Here is a 15,181-nt window from a genome sequence, read left to right on the forward strand (position 1 = left end):
GGGACTGGGGCTTGCTTTAATTAAATAGAGTTAGTGTGTTGCTTTGTTTCGGCTAAATTTATAAAAACACAAAAGTTTAAAACAAGATAATACTACTTGGCCTTTTTAGCATCTTCTCTCATACTGCTTATCTACAAAAGCACTCATTAGAGCTGTTTAAAGATAAAGCAGAAGGAAAAAATCTGGTTCATGGATGGGTGGCTTTGATCTGAAAAATAGTCAATAAAAATATGAAAATAAATACTTTAAAACAAACGAGATTACAATTAAGCTAGTTTTCTGCTCATTTCCTTTTTCTTCTATTCCTTTTGGATGAGCGTAGATGATTAAGAAGAATCACCCCAGTTTGTAAAAGCACAAGGCTTTTTCTGAAAGCCCAGTTTCATGGAAGAAATTAGAAGAGTTTCTCTCACCTCTTAGCTCCCCCATGTCCAGAGTCGTCCCAAGTTGTTCTAATAAAGCAACTCGCGCCGCATTCTTTTTGTGTTTCTTGCCATCGTAATGTTGCTGGGCCATCAGAGGATTATTAAACCAGGCTGCACAGAGCCCACAGTATCTGTCTGAATCTCTTCTTTGATAGGGAGACGCGACCACTGGAGCAGTGTCCACCCTCGGCGGCGTGAGTGAACTCAGGGGTGTTGCTGTAAAGAAAACAACCAGAGAGAACCACAGCCAGGTTAGTCCATGACTGCGTACAACTGCCCTCTGTATCTGAAGATGGATGAGTCTCACGTTCATTCTACAGCTCGAAAAGCCATGAGTTTGAGAGCAGGAAAATGACCTTCGCCAGCCTTCATCTTTGAAGTTGGATACAACTGAAAATTCTTAATTTACTGAGATCAGAGTTTGCACATTGTTATGCTTAAATCTGCTAGTTCAGGAGACCATCCCTTATGAGGAAAGAAAGATTTTAAAAAACAAACTCTTGGAGGAGGGAGTGATCTAGTAATCAAATTAAAGCCAAACCTTGACGTAAACACTGAACAATCATGACTTGAAAGACTCTGAATGAACAAATTAGACATTTGGGTGCTATAAATGGAAATAACCAATAAATAAAGGATTGGCTCAAGTGACAGAAGCAGATTTTTCAGCTACATGGATTTGTACCAATTACAAAATCCTGCTAATTTTAGTCAGTTACTTATATTTATTGTGATAGGTTATTTTCAACCTATACCTGCTAAAACTGGTGTTGAAAGTACAATATTTTTAAAAAAGACCAAAAGACAAACATTATAGAGCAGGTGTTGCTGATCTAAACTGAGAAAGCATCATGTCACTATTTTGAGATTGTACACCCCCAGCTCTTAATTTAACACATTCCATTGTGAGCTTACAGTTATTTTTGGTCCAGAAAAAAAAAACCTAACTTGAAGAAGCCTACTAACAGAAAGTAAAATAACTTTTTAATGCATTGCAACATACAAGTTGTTTCATCCTTACAATAAGTATGACTCAGATTACTGTCCCATTTCTTAGATAATGGCCTTCAGATACACCAAATGATTTACAGAAGGTGACGTATCTAGTTATGGTAAGGCAGGACTCCAAACCAAATCCTTAATTTCTAAGGCCATTGTCCCTTTCAATATCCCTAAGGACTATTCATACTTCTTAACAAGCAAAGGAATTTTTTACTCTGGATCTCAGTCCTCTTTGTATTTTATACAGGATTTAATTTAATTAAAAAAAAATTCTGCTCCAAATATTTTGGAGAAGAAAAAGAAATCTGAATTCTCACATTGCCCTTTAGTCATAATGCAACATAGCAGGGCCTTCTATTTGGTCTTTGCTTCTGTGATGTGGAGGGCAGATGGCAAAACCACTAAGATGAGAGGCATTCCAGGGAGAAGCTGAGATCTGGAGCCTCAACAACAAGTTAAGGAACCACTTAACTCCCCAAGCTTTCAAATAACTTTTATGTGGGCTTTTATGTTTTAGATTAAATAACTGATATAGAAGTAAATACTTGCTAAATGTCATTTTAATTCAAAAAGTTCTGCATTGTGACAATATCTTGAGAAAGCTTTTCCTCTCTACCCCGAGATTTCATCAGACTGGAAAGTTTTAGCTAGCTTGGATGAAACCTAATGGTATACTTCTATAGGGACTTAGAGAAATATTACATCTCTTAAAAGCCTTATTGCCAGATTCAGTCACAAATCACCACGTGGAAATAAAGCTCAAATGTGGGCCATACCATCCTAGCAGCCACCCAGTGTCATTCTGCTGTGACTTACATATGCTAATAAAAGCTAAAAATATGCAGTAGACCTGTATGTGAAAAGACTTCTATCTACTTTTCTGAAGGAAATTGGATCTTGCTTCCAAAGTTTCCTGCATCCTTATCAATTTCTGAGGATTTATAGCTGCCTATTGTTTTCGGTGGCAATGGAAAATATATCAAATGTTTGCAACCTGAATGAATGTTGACTCTTGAAGCATAATTTACTTTTCTCTAAACTAGGCACTAAAAAAACATTTCACAATCGATTTTATCAATTGATACTTTATACACCACATTCTGGCAGGAGTGATGCACAGTAGAATATGCATCAAATAAGATAATCTTATCTCACACATAAGAAAGTAGTTAGATGCTGCATCTGTATTGTAACTTCTGCTCTTGAATAATTCTACTATCCTGTTTACTGTCTGGAAGTTTAATTTATCTTATGCTTCTGTTTCCAACTGTCTTCACCAATCTCAACCCAGTTTATATTCTGTATAAAGGCAAACAAAGGAAGTAGCATGAGGCGAGTGGAAAAAGCTTTGTATCAAGTCAGAAATCAAGGCTGGGCTGGACTCTACCACCACTGAGCTGTGTGACCTTTGCCAAATCTCTGATGTCTCTGGTTTCCACAAGGTTAAAATTCTGGCTCACCATCTCTTTAAAACTCATAGTGTGGGGATGGAACAAATTGTAGATGCTCTCTCTCTTTTACGGCTTTGACTGGATGCCAAATAGCAAAGTTATATGAGAGGAGAGCGGTTTCCAGATTATAAAGCTAAATCTGTGTGTGTGCATGAACCATAACACCTGTATTTCTTTGGAAAAAAATGTATTATTCTAATAAAATGAATACAAAGTAGGATAAAGATTATCCTTCGGTTTAAAAACATGTTTCTAACAAAAACCTTTAGTTGATGTATAGTTAATTTTTATTTTAATTTCATGCTTTATGTTTTCATTCTCATTGCAAAAATAGTTAGCTAAATACTGACTTCACCTCCCCTATGTACTACTTAAGACCAAGAGTTAATTCATCAAAACCAGCAGTTTTCAACCTTGGATGAACATGAGACCTACCAGGAGCTTTAAAACTCTCTATGTACAGGCTGTTCCCCAGACCAGTTATGTCAGAATCTTTTGCTAGAATACAGGCAACACCTCTCTCCCCACCACCCCAATCCATGTTTCCAAAGGACCGCCAATGTTAAGAACCACTGATCTAAATATTGCCAGATTTTGTTTGAAAATGACTATAAAATAAAGTCTTCTTAGATCTTCACATAAAAGAAAGTCATATATTACATTCGACAACAGTGGGGCAAATTTTTTTGTAAGCAATGACCAAAATGTCATCTTTATCCATGAAACAAAAAGGAATAATAATTACTTGGTATATTCTTAAAACCCCAATCAATTTTCCCATTTCACCAGGATATAAAAGGTTCTCTAAAATAGTAGCTAATGTTATAAATTAATATTGTAAAAGTTAAATAGCAATTCTGATCCCTTTCCTCACTCAGAAAGTCAAATATAAATTGAGCTGTTGAAATGTGGGACCACCTACCTTTGATTAGCACTGTCACCGGCCTGGTCTGCTGCTCTGTACTCTCCCTCTCCACATAGTTGATCACCCCTCCTGCAGGATGCTCCTCGATCCCATCTGCTCTGTGAGGCCTTGACAACCTCAGCAAGAAGTAGTTCCCTCTCTAAATTCATAAAGCACATACTATCTTCATGATTCTCTTGACATTTCTTTAACACCACCTTATAATCTTAGTTGTGTGTGAGGAAAATTAGTTCATAGTACTAATATGTTGATACTTGATACTTTTGTGTTTGCTGTCTACTCTATCTAGCACATGTCCACAATCCCTTATTTCAATTCAGAAAAATTCAAAAATCTCTGAAATTCAAATTTTTCTTCATGATTCATTTGTCATAAAAATCTGACCTGAATTCAAATGAGGCTATTTATAGCATTTATATATGTCACTTAGTGTAAACGTTCCAACATATTGCAATAGAATTATCAATATCTCTGATCATGGAGTGCTGTCTCAAATACATAGAAATGTGATATATGGTACATGTACCTTATTATATATCAAAAACCTGAAAATTTCTGATTTGTAAAATGCATTCAGCCCCACATATTTTGAATAAAAGATCATGGATCTGTAGCCAATTCAGAGTAACTTAAATAAATTCAAATTGTTCTAATGCTTGAGACAGTTAAAGTAGTCAGTCTCCAAAACTTGATTTCTAAGGATCACTTGACACTGGAATAATTTTCAATCTTCTTTTTAGTGCCTTGCGTAATGTTTGTCAAGGAGCAGGTTCCCAACAGCTATTTGTAGACTGTTGGGTAAATGGTCTTGAGTAATAGTCTAGTATAATGTGTATCTCTGTCCTATATTTGTTTCTTCCTGACAGAATAACTACAGTTGATCTAAGGACAAAAATATTTCCAGAGCACCCTATGTGTACCTCTCTCAGAACACGTCCTCACTCTGTGATGTGACACCGTGTACAGCAGACTCTCCACTATGCCGGCACCACGCAGGGTGGCAGACGCATGGTGCATTCCCCATGAGTTTTGCTGAATGAATGAATGCTCTTCACATGAGAAGTGAGTGAAGTGCACTGGTAACCAAGAGTTTTCTTGTTTCTTCTAAATTGTGTCATTTAGGGCTTGAGTAGCAAGGTGCTGTACTAGTCAATATAAAAACTAGCAAGTAAGTGACAAGATTCTGGGGTAAGGGGGTGAAGGCTGAATTGCGGAAGGGCAACACATCAAAGGGTAGACACATCTCAGTCTCCCCCTCTTTTTTGGATTTAACTGGATATACTGAAAGGCAGTATTCTGACCATTTGCTAGGATTGCCTATTTGTATGTGCCTGAGAGTGCAAATTATGCACATCATTCTGGAAATTTTACTTTCAACCAAGAAGCCATTCACTCTGATTCACTTATCACGGCATCCAAATCCTCACTCAAAGCTTCTAGCATGGTACCAACTATCGTTCCAGTTTGCCTGAGACTGAGAGGGTTCCCAGGACATGGGTCTTTCAGTGTTAAAACAGGGAAAGTAGTCCTGGACAAACTGGAATGAGTTGGTCACCCTAGCTTCTAGGGTCAGACCTGATTTAACATCACAGCAGTAAAACAGGAATTAGTGAAAAGTTTGGAAATAATTGTTCAGGAGACTAGAGCAAGTACACTTTCAATCAACCAGACAGGATCTGCCAAAAGATCTCAAGGCTTTACTTGTCAGATCACAAGTGGGTGTTCTTAGCCAGAGAAGGGGATGACACAGCCACCAGGCAATGGTATTCTTACCTGCCTGTCTGCCTCCTGGACCACGGCCACAGGGCACCCTTCACCCCAACACGTGGGGCTTCCACTGACATCCCCTACTCTCTCTCTCTCCCTCTCTATTTTCTCCCTTCCTCCCTTTCTCCTTTCTCTCTCCATTCTTGATGCTTTCTGGGCTTTAGAATAACAAAAATTAGTCCATTCTCACAAAGGATTTGGGGCTTTGTATGTAGTTTTTTCACCTAAGGCCTTCTTATCCATGATAATAATACTTCGAGTTGTGTCATATTGCACAGTTTATTCCATTACGTCTGTTCCATGTATTTTCTTATTTAAGCTGCCCTAAAATCCTGTTTGACCAATGGGGCAGCTTGAAGTTCAGCGAGATAAATCAACCAGCAAAAGGCCTTCTAATTAATAAGCAGCGAAGGAAATGGCAAAACCCGGATCTTCTGACTCAAAGACCAGCACCATGTTTCGATGTGAACTGTTTTCCAATGGTGCCGAGGGAGTAATAGGCCAAATAAACAGACTAACTCCAGAGTCAGAGCACGTTTCTTAAGGCTTCCACATCTGTTCTCAGTGGGGATTATTTGGAAATATGCATTTTCTCTAAAACAATTTTGTTGATTTCCAGTCCCTATGATAAACTGCCTTTCTTTTTTCTCCTTTCTTCCTACCCTAAATAAATTAATGGCTGTAGGAATTCTTCAGCAAGTATCACTGTTTTTTTGCAAATGCAGTTGACAGTTAAATTTGACTGGCCATTTCGGTGCCTGGCTGAGGAGGCAGCTGTCAGTGCAGAGCGACAGCTCTGTCCTCAACAGTCCAGCCTCCTCTGTAGGTAAACGCCTCAGCTCAAGGCCAACTGTGCAAAGTCAAGGTTCAAGATGAAGATTTCCTTTGTGTCTCTCGCAGAGGACAGTGCCTCTTGTGTGGATGGCAGATGCTCAACGAACATGTGGTGAATAAATAAAGAAAAGAACTAGTAAATTTCAGTCACTATCAACTCGGGGGATTTTCGTGTTTTAATAAATGGCTTATGACAGCTAAATTTTAAATCTTTGATGGTTTCATTAAACTTACTTTACAGGATTAAAAACAAGTTAGATGTTCATAAGTGGGAATGGATTAAATAAATTGTGGACATCTGTACTCTGAAATACCATGAAGCAATCAAAAACATGTTTTACAAAAAATATTTAGTGACCTGGAGGAATGGTCAGAATATAATGTAAACTAAAAGATGTGGTTTCTAGGGTGTAAACCAAATTACTTATTATTAAATTGTACACACACAATAAAACTATTTATACAGACGACTACAAATCAAAATCTTAAGATTACAAATCAAAATCCTAACAATGGTTACTTCTAAGTTGTGGATTAGGAGTGATTTGTTCTACACTCACGGGTATACACTCCTTGGTGCAGAGGGAAGACATTTTGATTTTACAACTTACTATAGGCCACATTTCATGCTAACTTGTTTTAGTGCAAAGTCCAGAAAACACTGCTTAGGGGACTTCTGGTGCCACAACAAGGTCTTAAATTAAATCTCAGAAGATTTTACTTGCAGTGATTTATTTACTAAATTATTGTTGATTTGGGGGAAAATGGGTTGTGAAAAGCTGGCTCAGTCAGAATATGATGTAAAAGTCCCAGCTTCTCCTAGTTCTCCAAAAGGTACGGGAAAAAGCTGTTTTCCCCCTCTATAGAAATCCCCAAATGGCTCTAATTATTTAGATAAAATGAAGTGTCTCTTTTCCTTCTCCTATGGTATGTTTGGAAGCGAATTCTGTTATTGCAGGCTGCAAGATAGAAAAATCCATGTGTTATTTCTGCTATGCCATGAAGGAAATTAAAGAACACTATAAAATACCCCATGTTCCAAAATATGTGCCATTAAACACTTCTTGAGAATAAACAAAGATGAGGATGACTTAACAGAACCATCATTCCAATTCAATTTTGTATCAACAGTCTAAGTATAATCAGCCTATTAACGGGAATTGCTTCCTCACCCACACTACATTCATATATCATCAGTATTCATTAATATAGTATTCATAGATCATTGATTTTCATTAATATAGAATAATTCCCTCTAGTTTCAGTCACTGATTAGATTCTAAATATCTTAAGTATGCCTGTTTTCTACAGAATCTTAATCTTTGAGAATAAGCCATTAAATAGAACTTTAGAGGAGATAAAAGTCCTTTTATAACTTTCTCACGTTTGACTAAAGAATCCTAAGGCTGTGATACTCCACATTCTTCTATGCCTTGACAGAATGTAAGTTCTATGAGGACAGGACCTTAATTTTGTCTGCTGATGTACCCCAGGACCCAGAATCAGGCCTGGCACACAGTGTGTGTTAAATAAATATTCTTATTGAATGAGGAGAATAGTTTGTCCTCCATAAAGCTGTCTATGTAGGAGAAGGAATCAGGGTTTTACTTTAGGACATTCTGCTAATATGATATGACAGCATCTTCTCCAGACTGATCTTAAAAACACTTGCTGCATTGCGGGTATAATGCGTTCATGGCATCGGTCTTCAAACAGTATTCACCTAAGGTGCTCTACTGCCTCTGAGTTCAATGTCAAAATCTTTGTTTTCGGTCACAGTTCCCAAACTCTGTGCAGGGGCGCCCTGGGACGCTGCAGGGAACCTACAAGGGAGCCATAAGACATTTCAAAATTCTGAGAAGAGCAGAGCACATCTGTCAGACACTGCGGGAACCACTATCTCGAGGTCGTTTACAGTTTCAACATTAGACGCTACAATCCTTTCAATGAGTTTATATTCCTGCCAGCTGGGCTTTTGGAGGCTGCTGTGTACCTCCGATCCGTCCAGCCAATCAGTGAGGAACAGGAAATAAAGGTGACAATGTCCGACCTAATTCTAAGATTTGAGAAGTCATGTAGTATCCAACAGGCAAATGCATCCATTAGTGAGTGTCGTTATTTAAGAATGAAATACAAATATTAAGTTTTATTTCAATATATGTGTGTTATTTTTTCAGATGGCTGCTAAGTTATCAGGACATAAATACTTATTAAGTTGTTGGGACACTAAGAGTTATGACATCCTCCTACTATATTCTTTGCTTATTGCTTGAGCAAGAATCGATGCCCTGCTAATTGGGCACTGCTAGAAACGCCTTTCTTCATAAACCTCAGACAAGAGGCAAGTCCCAGGAGGGCAGGGTGGGCTTCCCTGACAGGCACTCGTTGGCTCACTGCCACCCCTACTCCAGCCCCCAGCAGGTGCCGTCCTTGGAGGGCATCACCCAGATCACAGGCAGCATTGTGAGAGGGCGCGGGAGGATGGGGAGCTGAAACCTGGGAACTGAGAGTAGCTCTTGTTCTTTTCATCCTGCCATCGTTCCCTGGCTTCACCTAATCCATACTCCATGCTCAGGAGCGGGAATGATTTACTTATCCAGCAGCATCAGCTATTCTACTCGAGAGCCAGCTTGCTGGATCATTTCTTATATCCCATGAATATTTATAGAGGATTCAAAGATGAGAAAAGTGATCAGCGCCAGAAGCGCAGCCGAGATAAAGTGAGGCTAAGTTTAGAGAAGACAGAGAGAGAGGGTGGCCTTTTGGCCTGTGCTGGAAGGAAGCTCAAACTTCAGAGGTAATTTTAGGAAGTTAGTGCTAATACTGTCCCTTGGGCAGAACTTACGCATTACACTTCTCTTCTCCACCCTTGGCCAGCATGCCTCCCCCAAAGAGGGATCTCCTGGTTTCTCCAGTCAACATGTTTTGAGTTACCTTAAGCATATGTCCCTAAAAGTAACATTGGCCTTAATAACCCACAGTTTGCAAGTCATGAAAATTGCCTCTATTTTGTATTGAAAACTATGAATATCAGCTATGCATATATTTTGCATTTATCTATTTGGATTTAATCTAGAAATAAAGTACTTTATATCAACCGCGACTTGGAAAGTGCTAAATCTTAAGGTTTGATGCTCTTCTGAGTCAGCTCTATAAAATCTCAAAGCCACTCAAGAACTTCTCTAGGTCAGATTGTGAGACAGATGGAGCTACTTTGCTCCATCGTGTGAAGCATCTCCCAACACCTAGATCAAGAGAACCCAGAGTATCGACTGCTGAAGCAAGAAGGTTCTCGAATCCCTAGTTTCAAGACCCTTGCATGAGAGAGAATATAAATGATTTCTATGGAAGAATTTTTGGACAAGGATGCCATTAACAGCCAGTGAGGGTGACACTGCTTAAAACTTGCTACTCCGAGTGTGCTCCACAGACCACGAGCATCTGGGTCATCTGGCAGTTTACTGGAGATGCAAATCTCAGGTCCAATGCTGGACCACTGGATGAGACTCTATACTTGTGAGAGCTTCAGATGACTCAGATGCAAATCAAATTTGGAAAGCACTGAATTAGGATTCAGTGGTTCCCCTCCCTGGCTGAGGGTTAAAATCACCTGGGAGAGGTTAAACACTTACGGACTCTAGGCCCCAGCCCAGGCCAATTAAATCAGAACCCCTTGGCATGGGGCTGAGCAATGGTGGGTTTAAAGCTTTGCAGGTAGTTCCAGTGTACAGCCAGGGTTGGGGATCATCGGACTGGAGGGACACCATCTGGCATGGGCCTCACCTTCACCTCAATCTTACAAGCATCTGTGTTCCCACGTTTCATTCATTCAGCTCTATGTGCTGCAAGTGTTCCCCATCAGGCACACAGCACCACCCCAGCCCTCAGGGAGCCTGAAATCAAAATATTTTGAACTCGTTTCACAGAACTATTTTATTATGTTGCATTAATTCTACAGAAGTCTATGTGCTTTCTAAAAAACAAAATCATAAGAGACAACAGTTATAGAGAAAATAACACGGGTTTTAAAATCAAACCACAACTGGGGATGGGTTTTTTTTTTTTCCGTGAGGAAGATTGGCCCTGAGCTAACGTCTGTTGCCAATCTTCCTCTCCGCTTGAGGAAGATTAGCCCCGAGCCAACATCTGTGCCAGTCTTGCTCCACTTTGTACGTGGGACGCCGCCACAGCATGGCCTGACAAGCAGTGCACAGGTCTGTGCCCAGGATCCAAACCCATGAACCCAGGAGCGCAAGAACCCAACAAGTAGGCAACCATGCCGGCCCCGACACATGAGGATTTTAATTATACTGGTGTTTCTTAAGATAAAATGGGGCTAATGGTTCAACCGCATATCCTTGCTGTGAGGAGTGAAAGTGCCTGCTTGATAAAAGTGAGTTTCCAAGCGCCCCAGCCACAGAGAAAACCAAGACTGGAGCCCAGATCTCCTAACTCCTGCCCGTGTTTCCACTGCCCCACCCCGACATCAGTTCTGCCGACTGGTGCAGAGGCTGACCCAGCGAAGACCGGGACCGTGGCGAGCACGAGGCAAGGCCAGTGTGTGGTGAGAGCAAGTCAGAGAAGCTCACCCCCCGGCAGTGAAATGTTCACAGAGCTGGTCCTAAGTCTGCAGTTACGGCAGCGAACAGCATGCATTGTAGAGTAACAGGAAGTATACACAAGAGTCAGAGGGGTGGCTTAAGGAAGAAAGGTGTCTGAGTAATCGTCAAAGGATTTGGAATTACTTAGCCAGAAGAGGGGAAGCTGAAGTACAACTTAACACTTGAGACACAGAGAGGATTACAGAATTGGGACTGGTGGCCAGCTGTTTTCCAAAGCTGCTGAAAAAGAGAACAGGCTGAGTCTGGAACAGCAGGCCTTTAGAAGAGCAGTAGCTTAAGGGAGCTGATGCATAATCTTAAGACATGCTTCCTGCCCCTGGGATGGGTAACTGAGGGAGGTTTGTAGAATGTGAGCATTATTGATACCCAGTGGTGGAGGCGAGAGCATTTAAACCACACCAGATGATGGGACTTAGAATTAAATGGAATCTTACTGGAAACAGAGAGATGGATAAGAGGGTAACTCAAGATTCTGTGAATTTCTAGGTATACCTCATTCTACATCCTAGTCTCTGGATGAAATATAACATTTTTTTAAAAAGTAAAATTCTTAAAATCATAAGGATTAATCAGATGTATGAACATCTTTCTTTCTGATTTATTTTGACTAAAAATAACCTCCCCATTCTGTTAAAAAAGATCAACTAGAATATTCATGTATATGCCACAGTTAGTTCTTGCCTCCCCTGCCCACCAGCATTCTTGATATATTAGTTTTATTAACTGGAAATGAAAGGTCCATATATTAAGATTTCATATGCTCTGTTGACTGAAAAGCAAAATGAAGATGCTAATGATTAGCACTTGGCACTAATCAAGATAGAATGACAGCGAGAATTAATGAGTAGGCCTTTCACCCCAGTCTCCTGCTTCTCAGTTAACTGATCTCAACAGGTGGCATAAAGCAGCAACCATGCCTTCCAATGACTGAGGGCTCTTGACTTCCAAAGACCTCAAATATTTCAGTTTTGTGGACTGTGCTTGGAACTCCCAGATCATGTCTTTAGCCAGTATCCCCAACGATAACTACAGCTGCCTCCAAAAGGGATTGCCAAGGCTTACTTGAGCCCTTTAATCTCACCTTCGCAATTCATGATACCTCAAAGTGGCCAAAATCCTCTTAAAAGCCTTAGGTGGATTTACCATTAAAGCCATAAACTAGTGTGTGCTCAACAGACAATTGAAGAAAGTCACTTAGCAGGAAATCCTACACAAGAGAAGCAGCTTCTCTTAAGGCTGAGAGTAGAGTAAGAAACCATGAAATTTCATCTTTCTGTTTTTAGATAGGTAAATTTCCTTAGCGTCTGTCTGTGTCACTTGATAATTTGTGTAACAGAATAACCTATTGAGAAATTAATTAATTGTCTTATTTATCTATAGACTCACTTCATAAAATGAGAGGTGTTTTCCATTGCATTCCAAACTGAGAGCTAAGCCTTGAAGTCTGGTTTTCCCTACCTCCAGGAGAGAAGGAACAAATGCATTTTTTTCTGGGCTGTCTGAGAAGTAAAGGGGTCTGAGTGTCAAAGAGGGATGTGCCTGATGTCAGGAAAGTAACTGGCTTCTTAGGGACTAGGAAAAAAGAGGGTTGCAAGTATGGATAGAGAACTGGGCATCTTAAAAAGAGTGTGTCCAAGGTGGCAGGACCTCCCCCAGGAATGTCCATACGGGGCCATGGCCTTTTCTTCTACAGCCTAGCTTGGAACAGAGGGGATTAAACGATGAGCAGGTGTCTCTGACCTGAAGGAATGTGTCAGCCTGCATAGGGAGACGGGTGAGTGAGACCCACTTCTGAGGAAACCCTGGGGCTTCACCTTCGGCCTGTGGAGGCCCAGCACACCACAGCATCCTGGGTGATCATAAAGCCAGAGCCCACAGGCTGAGAGACTTCTTTGAGGATACACACATGCCTCTAGGCCCTTGGGCAGCCCCAAAGAGGGAGAGGGTACCGCAAAGAATGACTGAGACTGGCCTTCTAACCAATCTTCAGGGCTAGAGGACAGAAGTAATTTAAATTGATGTAAAAAATGTAAAATATAATATTTACTGCACTCAAGTGCTTTCCATTAATTCCTACTTATTGCATCTGATTATTAAAGAAACCAAACTGAGTGTTAAGCAAGACTTTTGAGGCTGATGTTTAAAATATATAGATATTTCAAATGATGAGAATACAGTTTGGGACATTTACTATCAATTATTCCAGGTAGAATGCTTATTTTTCAAATGCCTTCTCAATATCTTAGACTAGACAGTTTTAGGGTTCTTATCTTTAATAAATGCTTTAAGAGTTGCTGCTAGAAAATCTCTCACTGATGGTTTTTTCTGAATAGTAATGTATGCTGTGTACGGATTCCAAGTCCTGACACACATCTCCTATTGATAGTTTCAGAGTAAGCACAGGAAATTGATTATTTTATTGTTCTACTCTATCCCTTCATAAAAATGTGTTAAAGAACACTTTCTGGAATAAAGGTATAACCACATGATAAAAGTTGCTGAAATCAACTGTCTTATACCACTATTTGATCACCCAAAAGAGAAAAGTGAGTTTGTGGTATTTAAAAGGATTTGTGGGGGCCAGCCCGGTGGTATAGTGGTTAAGTTCACGTGTTCCACTTTGGTGGCCCAGGGTTCGTGGGTTCAGATCCTGGGCATGGACATACACACTGCTTATCAAGCCATGCTGTGGCAGCATCCCACATATAAAAATTAGAAGAAGATTGGCACGGATGTTAGCTCAGCAACAATCTTCCTCAAGCAAAAAGAGGAAGAGTGGCAACGGATGTTAGCTCAGGGCCAATCTTCCACACCAAAAAAAAAAAAAAAAGATTTGTGAAAATCACCTGGGCAGTAGCCTCATTGTTAAAATCTTTAATTCTATCCAATCGTTGATCCTTTGTTTTACTGATTATCAAATATAAAATAAAAAGACAGTAGCCTTAACCTGATCATTGTTCCAAACCTCTTATGATCCAGTGTACAAAAGTAGCAGCCAAAAGAATTTAGCTCACCTCAAACTGCTAATTCATTTAAACCCTATTCACTGTAGGGTAGTCAGCAGCCCGATTCCTGTGGTTTCTCCCAATAGCATGACACCGTGGAAAGATTACTACAAGAGAAGAGAAGTCTCTTTGCCATCAACCAGCTGTATCACCTTGGGCAAATGACTTCACCTCTCTAGGCCTAAGTTTCCTCATTAGGAAAACAAGATGGTTGAAATAATGATTCGTAAATAGCTTCCAACTCTGAAATTCTATGAATCTATTACTTGTTGTGTTTATAAGCATTAGAGAAGCCAAAGACATCATTGGAACAAATGCATTGATCTAGAGATTATGTCTTAGAACATGCTAGCTTTCCTAATTTAAAAGAAAATGCATTGCTATGAAGATCTGCCTGTTTGACAAACTATTGTTTGCATCTATTAAAACAAGTATCTAGACAGGTTATGCCAGGCAAACCAAATACCCTGATTCAGATGAGAGAACTGCTGTGGTGTATAAAATCTTATATGCAAATAGGCGGTGCTGATTGAACCTGGAGTGCATATATTATTCACAATTTGAATTTATGTAACTTTCATAGAGATCTAGAATACGGTGATCTTTATTCATTCAACAGAGAACTCAAGCAATTCTGTGTCTGGCAAAGAAATTTACGGAAAAATTTTGAAACTCCATCTCTCTCATTTTCAACAGGAAATAAGGAAGGAAAGAAGAGAACCAATGAGATTTCAGAAGAGGAATATATGATAAACACACTTACACACAAGACAAGCAGAGGGAACGAGATCATTGCTTATCTGTTCCTTCTCCCACATTGCTCATTGTTCCTATAAATGAGAAATACTCGATCTAAAGTTTAAAAATATCTGTGTTTGTTGCTTCCAATCATCTTAGTGAAAGCCCTGGAGTTTGAATTGTGCTGTTCATTAGGTGAGCAAAAATCTATAGATCCTTTCATGAAGCATTATTTATCACCACCTAGAGATCAATGAAAGGTCCTAAAATGCACAATCAGAAGTCCTGGGTTCAAGTTCCACTTACGTATTTTACTATGTAAGACGAGGCAAGTTACTTTACCCTGCAGAGGGTCAGTTTCCTCCTCAGTAAAATGGAGATAGTAATACCTTATACTTTGTGTTTTCTTATG

The 15,181-nt window shown here is 39.7% G+C and overlaps 1 protein-coding gene across 1 annotated transcript in view; it reads right to left on the bottom strand.

The window, feature by feature from the left end:
• Positions 1-336: 336 nt before the first annotated feature.
• The window catches only part of ZMAT4 (zinc finger matrin-type 4), a 204,392-nt gene continuing 189,547 nt past the window's right edge, over positions 337-15,181 (bottom strand). The window contains exon 5 of the mRNA XM_004441187.3: positions 337-641. Coding sequence (XP_004441244.3) covers positions 337-641 — 305 coding nt within the window. The remainder of the gene's footprint in view (positions 642-15,181) is intronic.

This window comes from Ceratotherium simum, chromosome 28 (genome assembly GCF_057802395.1).
Source record: "Ceratotherium simum simum isolate JZ-2026a chromosome 28, ASM5780239v1, whole genome shotgun sequence".
NCBI lineage: Eukaryota > Metazoa > Chordata > Mammalia > Perissodactyla > Rhinocerotidae > Ceratotherium > Ceratotherium simum.